At 51.8% G+C, this 21,627-nt stretch overlaps 4 protein-coding genes across 4 annotated transcripts; 2 read left to right on the forward strand and 2 right to left on the reverse strand.

The window, feature by feature from the left end:
• Window positions 1-2,053: 2,053 nt before the first annotated feature.
• B0T23DRAFT_198271 (phosphoribosyltransferase-like protein) lies at window positions 2,054-3,306 on the forward strand. The gene is made up of 2 exons (XM_062833332.1): window positions 2,054-2,797; window positions 2,958-3,306. Exons 1-2 carry the CDS (start codon window positions 2,266-2,268, stop codon window positions 3,104-3,106), a joined length of 681 nt encoding a protein of 226 aa, XP_062690997.1. The 5' UTR covers window positions 2,054-2,265; the 3' UTR covers window positions 3,107-3,306.
• Window positions 3,307-5,420: 2,114 nt separating this feature from the next.
• Window positions 5,421-9,241, reverse strand: B0T23DRAFT_362727 (seven-hairpin glycosidase; the record flags this gene model as incomplete). Its single annotated transcript, XM_062836310.1, has 2 exons — window positions 8,791-9,241; window positions 5,421-8,693 (listed from the first exon to the last, which is right to left on the reverse strand). The coding sequence occupies exons 1-2, from the start codon at window positions 8,992-8,994 to the stop codon at window positions 5,421-5,423; spliced, it is 3,477 nt and encodes a 1,158-aa protein (XP_062690998.1). The 5' UTR covers window positions 8,995-9,241.
• A 6,916-nt stretch (window positions 9,242-16,157) lies between these two features.
• B0T23DRAFT_406512 (uncharacterized protein) lies at window positions 16,158-18,248 on the reverse strand (the record flags this gene model as incomplete). Its single annotated transcript, XM_062839115.1, has 3 exons — window positions 16,158-16,835; window positions 16,901-17,905; window positions 17,958-18,248. 3 exons carry the CDS (start codon window positions 18,246-18,248, stop codon window positions 16,158-16,160), a joined length of 1,974 nt encoding a protein of 657 aa, XP_062690999.1.
• A 710-nt stretch (window positions 18,249-18,958) lies between these two features.
• Window positions 18,959-21,087, forward strand: B0T23DRAFT_397833 (uncharacterized protein; the record flags this gene model as incomplete). The annotated part of the gene is made up of 6 exons (XM_062838316.1): window positions 18,959-19,097; window positions 19,398-19,690; window positions 19,862-20,005; window positions 20,250-20,445; window positions 20,644-20,693; window positions 20,971-21,087. The coding sequence occupies 6 exons, from the start codon at window positions 18,959-18,961 to the stop codon at window positions 21,085-21,087; spliced, it is 939 nt and encodes a 312-aa protein (XP_062691000.1).
• Between the last annotated feature and the right edge of the window lie 540 nt (window positions 21,088-21,627).

Genomic DNA, 21,627 nt, shown 5'->3' on the forward strand with positions numbered 1-21,627 from the left:
CGAAGAGGGACCGCCTCAATTGGGTGACGGCGTGGATCGAAAGGCCATGAGGAGGTGAACGTGTGGCGGTCAGGATGTTTATGCTGGGTCGGGTATCGCTCATCCCGCAGGCTAATCAGGGGTGGCCGGCAGGAGTCCTGGGGTTACCGGCCTTCTAGAAATCTTGGCCCCGCTTAGGTAAAAGAGCGCCAAGCTAGTGTCGAGCAGAAGAATGCCGAGCATGTGTCGCAGATGTTGGCGAGAATTTCCCATCGTCATCTCCCGTGCTCGTTTCTTTTTGCATCGTCCTGCATGAGAAATTGTTGATTATGTTGGCCAATGGAGATAGCACGGTCACTCGAGACTGTGTGGCTACAAATACACCGCGGCTACGGGAGCATTTGTGTGTGGTGTGCTATCAATCAATTCAAATGAGTAAAGAAAAAACCGTCCGGTGGGGGGTTTGAGGATCAGAAGGGGACGAGTTGACAAGTGTGAAGGTAGGTAGGAATGTGAGACTAGACGTCTTGGAGGTTCACACCCCGCAGCCACAACATGACTCTGTCGTCCATAGGATGCCGCACGATATTGAGAAGGTGATGTGATTCATGAATGGAGAAAGAAGGCGTTGCCGTCGTTACAGACCAGTACGGGGAGGGCTCGTTGCCATGCAGCTGCTGTGCTGTACAGGGATGGTACGTGATGCAGTGCATGCCGCGTTTTCAGCCCAAGATTACATATACTTTGCAGTAGCCTACTGTACCACCGTAGTACCTTAGTGTGATTGCGCGGATAATGACGGGAATCTCAAGAGGTGAAAACCCCCCGAATAGCCGCTAATCCTGCTCGAGCGGATGGCTCCCTGCTGCTAGTTGCTCTTCAATTTCCTTGTTTCGTGAGTCGCACTTGACGTGTATTCACTCTTCTTCTTTGATGCATGTTCAGGAAGGAGCGCGGATGGGAATTTGGCTTCCTTGTCAACAACGAAAAGCACGTGCGTACAGCAGTTGAACTTTTTGGTTTTCTTGGCCCGAATATCCGCACCTTTACCCCACCTTTTTCAGCGAGCAAGGTCCCCCAATCGGCCAAAGCCCCTCGCTGGTTACATGGACTCAGGGCAGCCCCTCTCTTCCATCAGTTCTCACGCACGCACCTCATCGACACCCGACTCCATCACAATCCGTTACACCCAGCCTGCCTGTTCCGAGGCCCATTATAGATTTTCTTTTTGGCAGTCTACTCGTCATATTTCGAATCACCTCTTGATTCCATGTGCTGAAAAACGATTTGTTGTTGGCCCGCTATACGCCCGTGATTGGGCGGCACGTCAACACCGGCCGACGTTGATAAGATGATGAACTTCTCCATCAGGGTCCAGAACCTCGACACTGCGCAACACATCCAAGGGGTAAATCCACCTCCAGTATGTCCAATGCCAGGTACGTTCGGCTATCTCTCGCCATGGTTCATCAAGCTGTTACGCTGCCGGTTTTACAACGTCTCGGTGGTATAGCTCCTGTCCGTGATAGCAGTGTCCCTCTATGGCTGATGCCGGTGACCGTTGGGCGACACTGCGATATGTATCAGCCATTCAGACGAACATTGAGGGTCTCACCGACTCCACTCTACGACGGGCCCCGGACGGTGCCGCGGCTCCATTCACCTCTTTCCGGCTACCACCGGACCCGCCCATTTTAGCATCTCTGTTTTTTTTTTCACTGAGGTCGCCGTCGTGCGTGTTTGCGATTTGCGCCCGCTTGTTCTCCTGGTCGATAATTGGATCCCCTTCGCTTCCCCGCCGTGTCCCTTTTTTTTTCTCTCTCTCTCTTTTCCCTTCTTTACACCGCTCGCCATTCTTGTGAATCTTGTACGTACTTTGAACGTACAGTCCGCTCACAGCAGTTCCGAGTCCCCTAGGTAGGTCCAGACTATCCCGTCCATTCTATTCACACCCACAGCAGCACGCATACCCAGCACGCATCGGCACCCACCAAGAGGAACACCCCTCGTCTCGTCCCCGGCTCGCGTCTGCAGCCCGCCCTATCATTTATCACTCCTTACATACACCCTTGAGCTTCACCCCCCCCCAACACTTCGGTCCTTTCCCGCGGCCGGAATCTAGGTGGCCTGTCACCGCAGCGGCGCAGGCTGCCATTAGGAGAAGTCATTGTCTGACACCAACCGAACGCTTAGGTTGCTTTAGCCAGCCCTCCTTTATATCCCACATAGATAGGCGCGAGCCGTCCAGAACCTCTTTCCCCTCTTTTCTCTCTTCTCTCTCTCATCATGAGCGCCAACGCCGAATCTGCCCCCCAAGTGGCAGACCTTGTTACCTCGACCCAGGACAACACCGCCAACACGCAATCCACCGTCAGCCAAGATGCCGCGGGACGCGAGTCCTCCTCCTCCCCCGCCGCCGCCGCCGAACTCGCCAGTACAAAGGTAAAGCTGATGGCCGCCTTGAGGTCGTTCCCCGACTTCCCCATCCCCGGCATCAACTTTATCGATATCCTCCCCCTCTTCCAGGACGTCAAGACCCACGAGGCTCTCCTCGTCGCTCTCCAGCTCCAGATCGAACTCTCCCACCAGAAGCCCGACGTCATTGTCGGTCTCGATGCCCGCGGCTTCCTTTTCGGCCCCTCTCTTGCCTTGAGAATGGGCGCTAGCTTCGTCCCCGTCCGCAAGCAGGGCAAGATGCCCGGTCCCTGCGTCACTGCCGCCTACGAGAAGGAGTACGGCACCGACTTCTTCCAGATGCAGGATGGCGCCATCAAGCCCGGCCAGAAGGTTCTTATCGTTGACGATATCATTGCTACTGGTAAGCATAATGCGCCCACTTTTTCTTTCTTGGCAATCGCTTCGTGACGTCCCATTTTTTTGCTCTTTCACCCCAAATCCCATCTCAGCGATACGCTGGATTCTGGCCTCGCCCCATTGGCAACCTTGCAGTTCAATTTGGCTCACATCAGTTTTTACAGGTGGCTCTGCTGCTGCCGCTGGCGAGCTCGTCAAGAAGCTCGGTGGTGAGACGATCGGTTATCTCTTCATCCTTGAGATTGCTTTCCTCAAGGGTCGTGAGAAGCTCGGCGGTGTTCCCGTCACCACTCTTCTCGAGACCGATGAGTAGACTCAAAAAACCATGTCGGATTCATCACGACTTGCATTTACGTCCAGAATTTACGCTACCGTTATACCCAATGTCTTATATCGCCGGCCTTATACATCAGGCAAACATCGGCCGCTCAGGATCTACGACTCCCTTTGCAATTCTCGCTATGGATATACGCCCTTTCGACACACGATTTGGATCCAAACGGGGAAGAAGCCAGAACGTCATGGACCCGACGGTCGCGATTCGAACAACAACGGAACACTGGGGCGTCGGCAAATCAACGGAGAGATACGGTTGAGTTCTGCTCTCAGATGCCAGTCAAACAAAAAGTTGGGACACGAAGGATTGGGGACTTTGGTTCTGCATTTACCTGGCGTTCGGGTGCGTTACAAAAAGTGGGGTTCAATGGAAGGTATCAATGGTTAAAAGCCAACCTTCGGCCGTGAGAGAGGAGGATGCCATTGAGTAAAACCATTTGTCTGTTTTTTTTTTTTTTTTTTTGGATGCATGATAGACCGTTAACTTCACGTCGAGAAAGTGAGGGTGAAACTATTGCAGCATTGCAAAGATCATCTGCCATTGCCTAGGCCCTTTCGTTCGCTACGAAGCATGGCCGTCTTGCTACTTGTTTCTGTGCTACATACCCGAATGTCTGAAACACGCAAAGCTCATCGCAACATTCTCACTGTGACATGTCTACAGGGAGCGAATGCAGGAACACCGCAACATGGACGCTGAGCAGTTACAGCACTACAACAGCGGGTTTTTTTTCTTTCTTTTTTTTTCTTTTTGCTCCTCTTTTGTGAGGCTATGACTGCGGTATCGCCATTTACGACGACTTTGTGCGGTGACAGCTCTAATCGCCCTCAACAAACCCAACGATTGCCAAAATCTTTTTTGAGACACCAATCGCTCGTCGTCATAGCAACACTTGGGATCATCCGATTGGTTAATTCCGATTATCAACAAAATGTCGAAGTGGCTATCAATCCCCAACTGCAGGTCATCGGCGTTGCAAGAAACAGCACAGAGATACCATGTTTTTCTACCGCATTGGCAATTAATTGATGCCGTGCAGCTGTGCCCAACAACTAACTGCCTCTAGGCAGGACGGAGCGTGAGTCGAACGGCTATCGCCAAACACTACAAGTCCACCACGACTACTAACTTTCCCCAAGAAAAAAGGAAGGGGTTTCCAGGTCCAGACTGCAGAACCATTCATGTACATAGAAGTGCAAAGTGTACCTGCATCCGTCCTCCCGATCCCATTGGAGCTGGAGGGCGTCGTACGCATTAAGTACGCACAAGGGGCGTGTGCATACTGTGTGATTGTATGCCTGCCATGTGTCGCTTGTATACACCCTGCTTTTCATCCGTACTCCGTTCGAGGTTTCATATATATATCCACTAGTCCGATGCTGGTCCCCGGGTCGACCAAAGCACCTATAACCTATAAGCTCAAGACAAGGTCAAAATAAGATGAAAGCAAAGGGGCGGGATGAAGGTTGTGCACGTGGGCAGGTGAGAACGCTGGTCCAATGTATGCATGGGTGATGATGCTCTTTGTGCGATCATCTGCGCTTGCATCTGTACTAGGTGTATCCGCCTCTTTGGACCACCCGAGACGCGCGGTGATAATGTGTAAACCGTAGTGTCTAGACACACAAAAAAAAAAAAAAAAAAAAAAAAAAAAAAAAAAGTCCCTGCTGGAGGTCTGCGGGAGAGGGAGTATACCTTCATATGAAAGGGTTTGTGGGTTTGGTCTGGTTATGACGGGTCCTCCGCATGTCAAAGGAGAAGAAAAGTAACAAAAAGACATGGGAAGTGAGATCGTAGACGAGGCATCGTGATAAAATGTTTTCTTGGCTCATGATATCGGCCAAAACTACACACAAGTCATGCTGATTGGAAAGCACTGATTGAAATTGAAGCAATTGTTGTCAAAGTAGGTCGACTCAATGCCTTATGTACAGGAAACATGCCACCGCATGGGAAAGTTATAGCCAAAAAAAAAAAAAAAAAAAGAAAGAAAAAAAGGAGGAAAATAAGAATAACCATACGAAATGCTGTAATAGTCTATATACTCGCCCTTCTATCAAAACCACCCCATTTTCAACATGCTCTGCTACAACGCTGTATTTGCAAACAATCTGCCTCGCCAAGTAATCATCAATCGCTTCAGCTAGCTTGCTATAAATCCCAACTCAACCCAAACCCAATGCTCCCCTTTTCTCTCTCTCTCTCTCTCTCTCTCTCTCTCTCTCTCTCTCTCTCTCTCTCTCTCTCTCTCTCTCTTTCTCTCTCTCTTTCTCTCTTTTTTAAAAAAAAATCAGGCAACCCCCCCAGCATCCCCCTCATCCACAATCACATTCCTCACTCTCCTCCCCTGACTTTCCAAAAACCACCTCCTCCCCACCGCCACGCCCTTGGCCCTTTTGAGCGTTTCATACGTCATCTCTCCACCCCCGACCATGATCATCGGAATCGGATTCCTTCTCACCAGTCCGCCAGGAGTCTTTTGTACCTGATCCAACAAGGGCCTAGCTAACCCCCCTCCTCCAACTCCTTGGCTGCTGCTGTAGGTTTGACCAGAGTAGTAAGCAGCGTATGAAGCATCTTCGTCTTGGCCGTCGGAAACGACAATTACGAGTTGGAGCGAGGTGGGAGAGGGAGGGAAGGCGGGAATGTTGGCTAGTTTCTCGGAAAAGGAACAGCCGCCGCGGCGGAGGAGGAGAATCTGGTGGGTGCGCGGGATGGAGTCGTCTAGTGGTGGAGGCGGAGGAGTCTGGTCCTTTTCAGAAGAAGGCTCGGAAGAACCGGACGAGGACGAGGTACAAAGCTGGCCGGCGGCATAGATGGTGGTGTAGGGTATCATGTCGCGGGGGACGGGGCCGAAGGGCGGGTAGGGTCTCGGATGAGCAAGGTTGTTTCCGCTGGAGATGTATGGAGACGAGGGGCGAGGGGGAGGAGGAGGGAGAGGGGCGGCACCGATGCCCGTGGCGGTTACGGCGGTGGAGTTTATGAAGACGTTGAGAGGGTATTTAATGCGTTTGGCGCTGCCGCCATGGATGGATGAGATGGAGGGGATGGAGGGGAGGATGGAGGGGAGAGCGGTGACGGCTGCTTCGAGGGGGATGCCGTCGAGCAGGTCGTCGAGGGAGGCGGCGAGGTTGGCGAGGAGGGATTTGACATAGGAGCCGAGAGAGGAGGAGGCGGGGTCTTCCGAGGTGGTGTTGGCTGTTTCTGTCTGTTGTTCTTCGATCTCCTTCTCCTGCTCCTCTTGGGAAACCTCAGGATTAGTCTTGACGCTTTCGGGGTGAAGCTGCCCCTTGGCCTTATCCTTGTGGGTCTCGTCCTGGCCTAGGTCCACATGATGTAGATGCACGAGCTTGACGTTGACGGGGTCGCGAACGAGGTTGAACCGCGGGTCGGACACCTCGCCTAGGATGGCTCGGTTCATAACGATGAACTCATCCCGACCAAGTAGAACGCCATTCACCTTGCTGACACGCCATTCACCGTCCGAGTCCTCCTCCTGCCGCATGGTCAGCCTCAAGCCGGAAAGGGTTTGAACGCGGATTCGATCCATCGTGAGGCGCTCGAGGTTCTGCGTGCCCATCAGGTAGTTGAAGGCGCTGCCGCCAATGAGTTCTTGCGCGTTGGAGGAGAACTCGAGCAGCATCTCGACCGGCTGGTTGATTTTGCGGCACGTTCCGTTTTGGGGAACCATTTCTGGTGGAAGAGACCAGGGGAAAGGCGTGAACTGGTCCGATTCGGTTATAGGCTTCCTAGAAGAGGTATGTTGGCCGGAGGGCTTACTACCCTCTGCCGGAAGTCCTAAAAAGTTCTTTGGCTGCAACAAGTGTAGGTCCAACATCTTTGCAGCGTGATAGATGTCATCTCTGGCAGCGATGGCTGAGCCTGTGAGGGGAGTGGCAGAAGGCGGTGCCGGGCAAGTGTTGGTAAAGCCAGGGTCGTGATACACTATCAATTCCTTTTGACCAGATGCTCGTGATCGGGTACTTGGCTTTGCCTTTGGCAAAACTAGCGGATGACCTTCTGTGGTAAACACAAAACCGGCATCAAGGTGGTTGAGAGGATGCGACTCATCAAACAGCAGATACAGGTACTGCGTGGTTTCGCCGAGGAAAAAGCTCTCCATACGATCGCTCCTCTCGCCGGTCAAGACATTTTGAAGGCCTGCCCAGCCACACTGCGTAGTACATCGTCTCTGAATGTCTCTCATGACCATTTCGCCAACGTAAAGATACCAGGGGTCCTTGGTGGCTTGATATATGTAGTAGGTCGACTCGATAAACTCGGGTCGCAACGGCCACCAGCCTAGACCACCCTCAATATCCTTGTGTGTGATAGACCAACGTTCAGGAAGCGCGGCATAGCGCGCCCATATGGCAGTGTACAACAAGCTCGTTTCAATGGCTTCTTCAAGCTCACCAGCCAGGACGAGCAGACCGGCGTAGAAGGCACCTAGGCTGTCTACCCAGTTAGTAGCCAGCGAGCCTGTCCATAGGTTGACGTTTTCATAATGCGGATGATCTTTATCGCTATAGAGATGGCGCTTGATAGCAGCATGGGCATGATGCCACGCCTGAAGAAACGCATCAGGGGAGTTCTCAACCTCAGTAAGTGGAACAAAGAGAGTATTGGGGTCCAGCCAGTTGTCCTTGGGTTTTGGCTCAACGGCTGTCCGGTTTGGGAGCTCATGCCCAGAAAGCAAGATGTACGATTTGAGGGCGTACTCGAAAAAGCTGTCGGCGCCAGCACCAACGACGGAATAAGGGCCTACCCAATGGCCTTGTTCAGCATCGACGCCTGCGCCGAGGAGGCCTATGTGGCTCTTCCTATACCAAACTGCCCAAAAGGCTCGCTTGGCCAGCTGTTCAAACCGCGGATCACCTGTCAAGCGACTGAGAACCGTGAATTCAAGAACTAGGGACCCAGCGCCAGCACTGCATGTCTCGGTAATCTCAGGAGGCCCATCAACTATGTGGTCCCCGGAAGCCGTCCCATGCAAGGGCGAGTTCTTGTAAAAGGGGATACCATGGCGCAGATTGACACGTGGATAGGGCATCCCCGTCTTCGTGTAAAAGGCCGGGAGAATTCTGGTCCCAAGATCAAGCGCCAAACGGAGCAGCTGACCATCGTAGGTCAAGCCATTCGGCCAGTGGATAGGCGGAGGGCTAAGTGGATCATGTTCAGGACCAAGCGGTTCATATCCATTAATCGGTAGTGCGCCAACAGCAAACAAATGGGCACTGAGAAGACCGCCAACACCACGGATGACCGTTTCAAAAACCTGCACCTTGCTGTCGATATCGAAGCCTCTAGCGCGCAGGCCTTGGCCAGAAGGACCGGGACGGCCGTCGCCATACTGCTCGACCAAGGCGGCAACACCATCCTGGAAGTCACGCAAGGCTTTCGGTCCCGTCCCACGGTCATCTGGCGGCGCCGAAGCAAAGATGGCCAAGGTAGACAGACTGTCTATCAAAGTAAGGGAGTAGTTACCCAAGACATCGTTCACTTCGACGTTTCCTGGGTTCTCAGCATCCCGGGTTAGAGGGGCGCAAGTGACGGGCCGGAGCTAACAAGGCTGAGTCAGCTTGGTGATTCTAGAGCAGGTGGCCTTTGGAGACGATGTAGTGAGACCCTGATAGTGACGGAGTGATGGTGGGCCATACCTCGTCCTCGGGAAAGGCGATGCGCATGTAGTTGCCGAAGCCGTGGTAGAACATGTCGACGACCTCGCGGCGGAGCTCAGCCACGCGACTGGGGCGCATTGCCCCAGCACTGGGCAACAGGACCACAAACGCCAACAAAGCCAGAGCAAGAAGCCATGGTGATGATCGGGGCCGGAGTCGGGGCCGCAGTGGTTCCCGTGTCATGTTACTATGCGGCCGGAGTCCGGAAGTGTGGCTGTGAACTTGACAAGCTGTCAGAGTTGGACCCCTTCACTTGCGGACGGTGATGGCTCCCAGACCCAGCAGATCACCTAGGCGGGTGGCTGAGGAACGCAACTGAAGACTGCATAGGTAGTATCCAATACGGTGCCCCGTGTGGAAGCGATGGGTGATGGGGCTCGATGAGCGTGATATGACCGTGGTGGTTTGGTAGTGAAACTATGCCGGGAATCACTTGTAAGGTGAAAGATGCCACTTAACCAATGCTGCAAGGTGTAATCAAGGTGTCACGGTGTAACTGTGGCTGATGCGTTTGCGTGTATCGACGTTACATTACACTCATAACGCGGCCCGTGACAGGTGTCAAGGACGACACATGTATTCAGGGCCCACCTATCAGCACTTGCTTACTCCACCAACTCCGGTCCGGCGCGGCCGTCAAACCGACGTCCTTATCCCGTCCTGCCGACCGATCATGTCTCAACACTCACACTTTTTCAATCAAAAAGTAGTTCCAGTACTACGTATGGACTCTACGAATGACCATGGCTGACCGACCGACTACGAAGAACTGAACTGAATGATCATAATTACACACACGGACCATATCTCCTGTTTTCGATCCTCACTTCTTGAACCAAAGAAATCCCCGAGTACTGGACGGTACACCCGCCCTTGTTGCTGCCTCCGTCGCCCACCACGCGCAATGCGGATACTAATCATCATCGAACCACCCATCCTATCCCCGTTTCCATCCAGCCATCCAATTCACTGATCGTATGAGCTGGCCGGCCCGGTTTACGATTTGTCCCAGCCGCTGTGTGGCACAGCTAACCCGGCGAGCGTCACCTGTCATTGAATTGAGCTGGCTTATCGGTGATGACTTGGCGTGATTTTGACTCGTATGTCGATTGATATCATGTGTTTGTAAGGTCCGTCGTCGATGTCACTCTCGGTGCAATGTAATATCAGCCTTTGTCGAAGCCCAGGATCCTTCCCTCACGATTGCAACCTTGGTCCAACCATTGACAAGCAGTATGCCACCTGTTGAGTGCGGTCACAAAGACCGATCATTCCTTCCGCTAGAGTCCGACCGGCCAGTACAGGTTTGGCCAAACTATAAGGTTACAGAACCATTAGAATCCAATAATACGCCGCTGACCACCACAACCTGTGGTTTGCAGGAGAGGCCAGAGGTCAACATGTACCGGCACAGATCCTTGAGTCTTCATTACCGTCTATCTACCTCTATATAAGGTACCGAGAGGTGAGGATGGGCAACACATGTCCGCAATGGCCTGTACTACGCTCTATTTACAGTACCAACGCAGTAGGTTCTGTCGAATGAGCAGCCTAAAACCCATCGAGTCGATGCCATTGGTGCAGTGCCTGAAGGAACTTGCTGCTCTTTACATCCATGGGTCCAAACCAAGTATCGCTCTGTACTTCCCTTGCCATAGAGTGCATAGAACCAATGGACTTGTGGACGTTGTTCCCCTGGGCCAGCTTGACGAACAACGAAGATTAGGTAGCTACCTAGAGGTAGATACAGCCATCCATCGGCGTTTCAGTGGCTCAGTAAAATCAAAGGGCAGATGAGAGCTGCTCAACAGCTTTGCTTCTACATATCCATTAGGACGGATATCGGCATTCAACGAACGAGCTGCCCCCCCAACCCATGTGGCAACGTGGCACCAGGCAGTTCTCTGGAAAGTTGTATGTCTAGCTCAAGGGTAGCTGCAAGGCCCTTGGACTCCGCCTATGGGAAGAAAGATACCACCCTTTTGCGCAACTACACGCATGGAACATTACTGGATATACGAGCCGAGGCCGAGAGGGACCTTATACCCACCCATCCGCCTGGCTGCGGTTAATATAGAGGTATTCTGCTATGTTCCCTCCGGGTTGGTGTGGATGGCTATACCGGAATGCGAATATGAAACTGTGTGTGGGTGTCTTGCAGTTGGGCACGTAGAGGACTAACAAGCTTTATCCCACCCACTTCCGTACCGTCACGATCGGCCCCATGGACCAGGTTGTCCCGTACGGCCCGCCGCCATGGCTCTAGAACCCCGTGGGATCTATCACCCCCCGCCAGTGACTTTCAGTGTTTGATCGCAAAAACACTGGAAGGAAAAACACCAAATCACTCCCAAGAAACGAGAGCAAAGTCTTCATAGATACACTCAACCTTAACATCCTGCGAGGTTCTTTTCTACTTTTCTATCCCAGACCAGTTTACTCGCCACTATGGCCCCAGCAACTTTGGGGGCCAAAACCCGAACGTACCTCTGCCGATATGGTCAAAAGCACGGTCAATATCAACCAGTTCTTTGAGATGCAGCATCCCCTCCCTCAGATGCAGCAACGCATATCAGGGGTCCAGATGGATGCATGTTCCCACCTAACCACTGCATTATACCTTCAGTGACATCACATATGTAGGTATTGGTGAGCGAGTCACAGGACGCAAAAGAATGCAGAAGGGCATGAAGCACTAAAAGTCACCGCCATCTCATCATGAAGTAGGTGGTATTGCTGAGCCCCGGGTCCCATGAATCTTGTTTCCATTATTTAAGATCAGCCGTTTGTGGTTGTTGGAAAAATTGCGGTCACGGTTCGATATTTGACTGCCTGGCACTACAGTACGAGACGGGACATTAATCTATAACCCTCACCGAGGATGTCGAGACGATTGATTCCTTATCCAGTGCTGTCGCAGTCACCATCGACGACTCATCAGTACGTAACTCCACCCATCCTGTGGTTCGTCCTGCTGAGTTGCGGCGCACAAGCTAGGCATGGAATTTAAAATCACCCCCCTGTTCGACCATCAAAACAACCCCCCGGCCTTGACAGGCCAGTGGGGTACATAAAAGACAAGCCAAGAGCCGAGAATTGGAAGTTGTCGATCGAGACACAGACACAGCCCAGAAGATCGGGGCGGGCCTCACATCCACAGTGTTTCTAGGCCTCTAGTAGGCGCTAGGCGTGCACAACCGGGGAATGGGAATGTCACACAGACGGCCGCAGGATCGTGGGGGACTCCATCTTTGACAGATGGTTCAAAGGAACTAAGAAAGGAGGCAATAGGCGAACCCTAAGACCGACTGCGATGGCAGATGCAGATTTGATCCCACATTCCGGATTTGTCAATATCAACAACCTCAGCTGTCTTGATCAGATCAGACGGACATCAACTCTACAACGTGGATAACACTCACTGTTGGTTCAAAGCCATTAGCAAGTCTTCGCAATGGAAATTGCCATACTTTGATAATCTATATAAAAAGCAGAGTATGTGGAATCCAGAGCAACGAAACATAAAAAAGTGTTCTTGACCCGTTGAGGTTAGGTAGACTTGCGAAAACCATAATTTAAGGTGTTCAATGCTTCCTTCCCCTTGGGAACTCATTACGATACCCCCTTACGCCAGGAAGGATCGGAAGCTAGTACCTACCTAGGTTTACTGGAATAAACAACCGGAAGAGAGTCACAGGACCTAACATCCTCTCTGGAAGCAGGAAAGGGAAATTAGAAGAAGGTTGACTAGCGTGGATGTACCTCTGGCCAAGTACTAACATCTTATGGTCCACCGGCCGGTGTCCACTTGGGTTGATCTTGGTATCATCTCCTGCTATTTTCTTTTTTTTCTCATTCGTGATTTTTCTATAAATGTTTTTTTTAATTTTTTTTTTTTTTTTCACGATATTTACCTCCCAGGGCATTATCTTTCAGAGTTGAATCTAGTCCGCTGTGTACAGTCCAAGCAATCCAAGGTACCTATCTCCAGTTTACAGGTACTCACCCCTCATCGTAGAGGTACATACCGACCCTTCAAGTTCAAGTCCACTGCAGTCTGCATCACTAGAGGTAGGTAGGCATCCGCCGGTATTTCACCACATAAGTTGGACCTGACATCGACAGCTCCATCAAATCTCTAGCGCAAATCTCGCGTTACACAATGGTAGGTAGGTAAACTACGGCACGCTAGGTCCTAATTACCTAGCTAGCTATGCAGCGTAGCGTAGCGCATCTGTCAAGCTTCGTGTAACGTTGAATCGCCCAGCTGCTCGGATTGGATGCCTGTCCCCCTCTCAGGCTGTACCTGGCTGCCTGGGTAGGCATCCCGGCGACCTCGACTGATGCACGCCGCAGGCACCCCGAGGTGCATCAGAGCTCGACGCTGTCAACTGCCTGGCAGCAGTGGAAGTATGGTAGTGGATTTTGACAAGACGATGTTGCCATCATTCACTGATGACTTTTCGCTTGCCGAACGAGTCGTATTCGTTGTTACTAGGTATTGAGACGATGTGGTGGTGTGTTGCCCTGACTACGTCTAGAGGTACCTTATGCAGTCAGTGGTCGAGATTTTGGCGATTGTTCCCGTTTAGGAAATGGGAGAGGGATTGGCGGGTTGTGATTGGTTGACGTTGAAGCCTCGGGTTTGTGTTGAACCTTGGGGGTTCGTCTGAAAAGATCAACGCTTGAACTTCGTTGATGGAGAACGGATCTGAAACACCAACACAGCTAGATGACAGAAACGAGATATACTAGGTACTACAATGCGTAAGGGGTACGACGATTCTTAATAAACGACATGAGGGTTCTGGCGGGGAACTATATCGCGCTACCGAGGTCTCACAGCTGATTTTATTCGAGATCTTCCTTTCTGACTGCACTGTATCTTAAGCATCGAGGGACTTGATATCTCCGCAAGCCCCAAAACAGTTTTTGACCAGCTGGAGGTCTACCAGGAATGTGGTATATATTGGAAAAAAAAAAAAGCCGTTAAACACGTGGCATATCCAGTCTTGCCTTTCCCCAGCAAACATTTTCTAATCGCCATCAAATCGGGCATCGTTTCAAGCCAGCCACTTTGTTTGTTTGCTTGCGAGCCGCTCGGGGGCTGCAGATCTAGATGCAGCACAATGCCTTCACCTGATCTCGCCCTCCCTATTCACTGTTACCTATCGACCTAGCTGCTTACCGGCTCCCTAGATCGAGGGATGGTGATTGCCGTCAGCTAGTTCACATCAATGATAGTTTTTACACTTTACTGCCACTTTTCGCCCAAGGTACCTAGTTTGTAGGGTGCAAACATATGCTGAACTTCCACTTTCCGTACCTGTGTTTTTTTCCCCTCCGTCTTGTAGTCTATTTTTGTCTTGGTGTCCCTTGCTGCTTCACTTAGATCATAGTTGGCCCATCTGAGTTTGCCAAGGTCTTATGGGGTGTACTATACGTGGCAGGAGCCATCATTCACGCCCTATGTAGTGTCCCGGAAGCTTTCATCAGGGTCCATTATTGCAGTTTTCGGAGGCATCGTTGGGCATGGGCATGGAATGGTACCGTGATGTGATGAAAAAGATCGGTGTCGACCCCGAACCCCGACCTCCGTCCCGTTTCCAGCAGGCCCTGCACTTGTAAGCCCGCTAACGGAAAACCCCGCGCCATGTCCGTTGAGAAGGGCCCCGGAGAAATCCGCTCGTGGAGTTAGCCCCGGGGATGACCCATTTCTCACTAGTAAACAAGGCGGCCTAGGCGGGGCACTAATCTAGGTACGTATGGAATATCCCGCGTCCGGTTGTGTAACCCTGAGCAACAACATTAAAGAGACACAATCATTTGGGTTTTAAAACTTTTGCGGTCGGATCCAGAAACTACCGATCACAGGCGTGAGATTACCTGCAATCCGAGACGTTCTGTGAGCTTCCCGTCGCACGTATTTTTTAACTTTGGTAAAGAAGTGACAAGCGTTCAGGCAACCAGGCAGCTCTATCCGACGGCCGGGCTAGAATAGGATGCCTTCGACCACCACGGGATGTAGACCTTGGTTGTTTTGCATCATAATCTCACCTACTCGCCTCTCTCCAAAACAAAGCTTACTAGCGGAAATCGAACTGCCGGCTTCCACCACAATTTTAGCACTCTCCTTCAGGCGATCGTATGCCATAATAATTTGCTCAAAAAGGCAACCCCACAATCCTTAGGCAGCAAAGTAGTATCCCCTAAACGATGGATCGATGGCGCGGTTCCGACTCGCGTATGTGCTTGGTTACTGCACGAGCTCAGTGGTGTGTAACTTTCCCGTGAATTAGTAATGTATAAGGGGGACCGAAAGTCTGTCGCCAGAGGCGTACTAAGCTGTAAACTGCCTTTCGAGGAAAATCTATCAGAAGCTATTCCGAATGGCTTTGAGCGAGCCTGAAGACTTGCATCCCATGCATCTTGCACGGTGGGTCCTGCTCTCTGCAGGTTCAGTAATAGGGATAGCAATTTGGAAGAGAAGATCCTCTGTGAAAATCCAGTTGAGGAGCAGACCTGACAGAGTGACAAGGTGACAGGGTAGAGGAGTGCCCATCATCCGCCAAGGCTAGAGGTAATCAAGAACAAAGTCCGGTCAGCAGGCTCAGGTGTGCTCAGTCAATGTGAGTAATAGAACGTAAGCACTCGTCGAAACAAAAGAATATAGGAATCAGGGATAGCAAAGAAAGAAAATAGATGGGATAAAAAGGAGAAGAAACAAGATAGAGAGAAAACCAGATTCAATTACAGGATAGTTTTTGCGCGAACATCTCCGATGGTAGACATGACCAATAACCACATCTTCGTCATATTGTTTGTACGCTATCGATTTCAAACTGTAGCGCCCATTTCGCTGGCAAACGCGGGCTACTCTCATCGCTGCCCTTCATCCCTTGAGCTCGGCTCGGGCCCTTCGCAATTGTTCACTTGTTTCTTCTTGCTTCGTGCTCTGCAACCCAGCAGAGCTCGCATCTCGCTGGGTGACCTCAACATGCCAGAATGTGTAACAGAAAGGAGAGTAAGAGCAAGCCACCCAATTAGATGAAACCAAAATCAAGACCGGGCACCCTCTGTTGAAAACCGAAGAAAGCCCCCAACGCCACGTGTGATGGATGTGTGAAGAGCATGCGTAAGGATGAAAACTAAAGGATATTTTTAGGGAGGAACAAGGGAAAATTCGGATGGTCAGAAATGAAAGAAAACCATGTAGGGGTGGCGGGGGAGATGGCCAATAGCCACGGTGATCAATTTGTCACCCGTCGCTGTGCCGCGGTGGAAGCATGCCATTCTCTTCTCGAAGATTCGACCAAGACACCCGATTGCTGCAATTGCTGTAATTACTATTGTTGCCGTCCTTGCAGCAGCTGCTCGCACGCCTGTTGTGCCAACTTCGCGGTAGAGGGTTTTCGGTAAACGTTCAGCGCATCTCTCGTCGGCGGCCGTGAAGTGTGAGCGCTGCTAGTAGCAGCATTGCCCGCTCTCTCATCGCTATCTGCTACGTCTGTGAAAGCAGGACTCGACATCTCGTCTTCAGCAACGTTGTACATCTGGTCAATAGTTTCGTAGAGCTGTTCGGAAGTCAGTTGGGGAAACTTTTCGTCGCTCGTCAACTCGTAGAAAGATTGCCCATGAGAGGGTTGTTGACTGGTCGATATCGTGTTCATCAGGGGTTGCTGCTGGGAATGATTGTCGGGAAAGACATGGCGGAGACCAAGACCAACCGATCCTTCGGACCAGCCAGCTACCATGTTTTGATGCTGAAAATGTGGCGTAGAGTAGGCAGTCCCGCCATGCAATGCCGGGCTTGTATGCTTCCGCTTTTCCAACTTCTTGCGCCGCCGGATTCTTGTCTTTTCTTCTACTTTGGCATCCTCAAGGCCCAACTTGATAAGCATGGCCGAAATATGTTGAGGCTTCCAGTCCCAGACCTTGCATCCGCCCTTCTCCTTCATGTGGGCTATGAGGCGTTGGTATCTCTTCTCTTCGTCTTGAAAGAATGCTTCTTTCAAACGTTGGATCTGAGAGGGTTGTCAGTCAACATTGCTCCCTTCCCAAGATTCCTTACAAGTCGTTCAGAGCTTACCTCTTGTTCGGGCCATACACCAAATTTGGCTACTGCGCGCGATACCTTCATTTGCAGTGCCGCCTTTTCCCAGTTACCCTGATGCTTCTCTGAGTACTTGGCCTTCATTTCTTCCCACATCCCCTTCCCCTTCTCGGAAATATGCTCCTTTCTGAGCTGGAACAAGAACTTATCGTCGTCCGGTGCGTCATCATGGAGGGTAAGCTCCTCCTCAACACCCTTCTCATCTTGATTAGCAGCAGGTCCATCTATGTACCCTGGATGTGGCGACTCCTTTGATATAGATGATGTTTTACCAGGTTTGGAGCTCTTGCTCTTCTCCTGTCGCTTTCGCTTTGATGGAGCAATGGTTGGTGTGTGGGCAGGATATAATGGTAAGAACAGGGCGGGATCGCCGCGCAATTCCTCAAAACCAACAATCTTTGGGGTTGACTGTGGTCTGTACTGGGTAGGATTGGGATGGGTGAGGAGAGGCGCTTGACCGTTGGAGGCCATCCGATGGTGCATTGGAGATCCATGGACAGTCAGGTGAGGTTGTTGCGTTCTATACAGATATTCAGACGAGGCATCTACGTCGACGCTGGGGAAATGATGATATTCCGGAAAAGGGTGGTGCGATACCTCACCATCGTGAGAGGTAGAAACGCTATAGGAACCAAAGTAAAGGTCTGCAGGCCCCTGTGGGAATTCGGCTTTGGGAGACGTTGCATGGTGGGCGTTGGGGGCCATGTATGCCGATGACTGATCGTATTGATGGGCTTCTGTTACTGCTGGAAGACCGGACATTGAAGGAGAACCCTGACTGTTGTAGGGACTGTAATACAATCTTCCTGTGTTTGGAGGCGTCGGTACCTCATTGAGAGGCATTGCAGATTGAGAGGAGTGGTAATGCTCCATCTTTGGGGACGACATTTGGTCTAAAGGGGGGCTCTCAGAGCCAGAGATTGGTGTTAGAAGGGTTGTGTCGACGGTGGCTGGGTAGTTGAATGAAGAAATGCCCGAAACCTGCCCGACCGGTGAGTGAATGTAGCAGTGAAAATGGAACGTTCGAACGTACAGTGAATGGGACCAACTCAGGGGGGGAATAGGCAGCAGTATGTGGGCCGCTCACACAAGCGGCCGTATCGGGGAGAGTTAGGCCGTGGACACGCAGTCGCTTCGGTTGTTGATGTGTGCTCGGCATCAGATACTGGGCGTTGGTCATGTCGAGGTGAAACTGCAAGTGCTCGAAAGGCGTGCAGATACTGGAGGTGGCAATGTAGTGGTCCTCGGAAGCTGGACCTAGACGGTCGTCTTCTAGGCTGTTGGTGGATGCAGAGGACTGGACTTTCTGTCCAACTAGATTCATTTTGGAAAAACTTAGAATTTGTCTTGATAGGAATCCTGGAACAGAATACGGCGGGGCTTCCTGCAAGGTAGATCCACCTTGTGCTGACTTGCTTGCCCAAAAGAGGGAGAGGGGAGGGCAGGAGGTCCTTATAGGGTGATGTTCGGATCCTTGACCTGGCAGTAATGTAAAGGGAGGCGGAGGGAGATGCGAGGTGTGCGGCGAGAAAGGAATCAAACGTACCTTGGACATGAGCTCAAATAAATACAAGCAGCAGACTGAGAACGTCTGAAACGAACAAGTAGAAGGTTGAGACGGCAGATCGTGGGGCAAGGATACGGGTTTTCTAGTACTGGAAGGCGAGCAACTCATATGAGCAAGCCTCCTTCGCTCCTAGAGAGTAGCCCAGGATCAGGATAACGAGCGGCACGTATTGTGGTACTGGCTCGAGGACCATGCGGGGGTATAAAAGTGGATAGGCATGATACATGTCCTCTTGAATGTGCATCAGGCTAGCCGCCGTCGAGGAATAGGTGTGCGGAGTCTTGGGACTGAACAAACCGGTGTTGCTTGCCGGGGTTTGGGGGTGATGGGGGTATGAATCGGGGGGGGACAAAGCCTTGCTGGGTCGGTCTAGAGTCGTTTGCCATGTGGGTCCGATTTCGCAGGCGCATCAACATGTAAGATGATTCCTAGACCCCCCCTTGACGTGGATTCCTCAACGAATCCCTATGTCATCTGGAGCTGGTTTTGACTGCGCAGCAAACGAGAATTGCGTGCTCTTGCTCTTGCTAGCTGGAAGCATTGGCAATCACGCATTGACAAAACCGCTGAGAACTAAGCATATGGCCAGCGTGGATGGGAGAAAGAGTAAGCTGGCTGTTATGCAGGGCTTATACAGAGCGGCCGCTTGGTCGAGGTTGTCAGGATTCAGCGCAAACGGAAAGTGTGTAGGTACAGAACACATTACGGAGTTCTACCAAAACCCCCTTGCACTTTTGGCAAAGCAAATTGGGCTCAGCGGGCCTCCATGGGGAGCTTCTTGAGCTCCACTGTGTAATACCACCATGATACCAGACGGCCTAGCTCGAGGTCGAGCTGGTTGCAGGACCGGGATCACAGTGAACGAAATGCGGTTTCTTGCTGTGTAACTGTGGTGTAAACCGTCAGATTTGGACCCCGTTCACTTCTCTGGGATGGAAGAGGCGTTCGGGACGGCAACGCTCAACATCAGCCAGGGGGGCGCTGCCCCTGGTCATTTGCCAAGAGTACTGGAGTGCCATGTACACTACATTGCCCAAGGGGATAAGCAGGGGGTGACAGGTGATGGAGATAGCACCCAAAGGTCGCTGCTGACAGGGGTGAAGGACTGCAAAATGTACGGCGCAGACCTAACGGTATCGCAGTACAAGTGGTCTTGCTCCATGGTTCCTGGTCATCGGATGGGCGGCGAGGACAAAAAGGTACATTGGGGAACAAGTGATGTCCACGCAAGGTACTCGAGTGTACAGCCCCGTCCCTTCTCATAACTAGACCTCCTCAATGCGCGTCTGTGAAAGGCAGGCCCATCATACTTGGTTGATGTAACCAACTGGCGGCTAATGCCCTCTCTAGGCCTTGACTTGGCCCGATAGACGCCGCTTAAGGCCCATCGCATCACGGATAGTGCAGACAACGAGAAGGAGAAGAACGCAAGATCGGCAGAGAAGAGAAAGAGACGGGCGACCATTCCAGTTCAAAGTAGCCATGTCTACGCCCGACAGGCTACCAACTGGAAGGTAATGCAACCTGCCCGCGCCCGAAGGAAGTTCTTACCTTTGAAGCTGGGTCAATTTGTCGCGATGTGTAGAGTTGAACGTAGCGATCCGAGGGCAAGCTAACGTATCGCTCGAGGCAAATTCAATGAGCCGGTAGTGGCTGACCTGACCAGTTCCAGGTGTATCGCCGAGTCCATAGGTCAGGACAAACAGCCCGAAACCGAATTCTGTGATCTGTGTAATGACATTAACCTTTGGGTTCCAGAACACTTGGATGAAGGTACGCCTCGGTGCAATTTTCTTGACAATCGAGTTGGCCCCCGGTAGTGGTCGAGTCCAGCCAGACTACCCAGCTGGCCGATGCCTGTGGGCTGTGGCTGCTAAAAGTGTTTTACAAGTCGGCAGCTGCTTGTCTCGGCAGATGTTCCAGGCGTTTTTGAGTTTGAGATGCAGAACTAAAGGTATGTAGGTGTGGCTGAGATGAGCGATCGGGCTTGGAGCAATAGCGCCAAGGATCGAATGCGCCCGCGCGGGGGGGGGGGGGGGCGGTAAAGTGGGCTCCGGGGCGGGCCACCTGATGAAAGGAAACGGTTGCGCCGGACCCCGCCGCCGACTTTTGCGGATCCGAACAATGAAGCTATTGAAAACGGGACCCGTAGGGCCGCGGCCCCGTGGTATCAGGGCTGAGCAGCTCTGGTTCGGGTCCCCAGTGCGCGCTGCACCCTGAGGTCTGGCATCATCTTGGGCGGCGTTCATCTGGAGGGGGAGCTGATGGAGCTGCGATGGCGACGTTGCGTACGGCAGTGGCGTGGTTCTTGTTAGTGTTTGCTAGCGATGTCAGCTCAGGGACTAGCTACCAAATATGTATTGGAAAGGCATAACTACCATTGCTGTTCCATCGATATTGTCCAAGAGCTCCTAGCTGCTGCGGGCCCGAACGAAGTGCGATGCCACGGAGAGACGCTGTTTACCTACCTTGACTTTAGGCGAGTGATGTGTCCTTCCGCGGTTTTGTCGGGTTGCAGTCTGGCAAAGTCGGGGGTCGAAAATTCCTGACAAGCGATAGTGCCGAGAAAGGAGTACAACAGCAATCTGCATGGTGATGGTTTCGGTCTTGTTCGCCCAATCAGGGCACTGCTGCTTAAAAGGGAAAATGAGGGCAATTCCAATGTGTTCGCGGGTTGGCGTCCCGCTTCGAAGGCGACTCGGGTTGAAGGCTTAAAAGTATCGACCTAACTGACCTCCGCAAGCCCTGAAGTTGTCGGGCAAATGAAACAGTCTGAGATGAATAAAGATGCGAGAATGGGAGTGCCGGGCGAGCTGCAAGTACTAATAAATGAAGTGGGTTGATGGCAGAATGAGGGAGGTCCCCTCTGCACAAGTCCAGTCGCAGCTTCTGTGGATGATTTGTGGGCATGCGAAAAGTGTGCGGGTAAATTAGCCGTGATGGGCGTAGGGCTTCGGGTGCCTGAATTTACTGTATGACCAAAACAGAAAGCTTCGTTCCGGACGGAATCCTTGTCGTTGATCCGGCGGGGAAGATGTTGCCATTGCCGCAGAAAGTGCCAGTTGCCTGCATCCCCAAAATGCATTACACTACTTGGCATTTTGACAGAGCCCAGCGAGGTCTGCAGACTAAAAGA

This window comes from Neurospora hispaniola, assembly GCF_033458365.1.
Source record: "Neurospora hispaniola strain FGSC 10403 chromosome Unknown B0T23scaffold_6, whole genome shotgun sequence".
Taxonomy (NCBI): Eukaryota; Fungi; Ascomycota; class Sordariomycetes; order Sordariales; family Sordariaceae; genus Neurospora; species Neurospora hispaniola.

Bases quoted from the DNA above. Each gene is read 5' to 3' on its own strand.
- B0T23DRAFT_198271 (XM_062833332.1), top strand. From the start codon at position 2,266: ATGAGCGCCAACGCCGAATCTGCCCCCCAAGTGGCAGACCTTGTTACC. The intron at 2,798-2,957 runs GTAAGCATAATG...CAGTTTTTACAG, and splicing joins TGACGATATCATTGCTACTG to GTGGCTCTGCTGCTGCCGCT.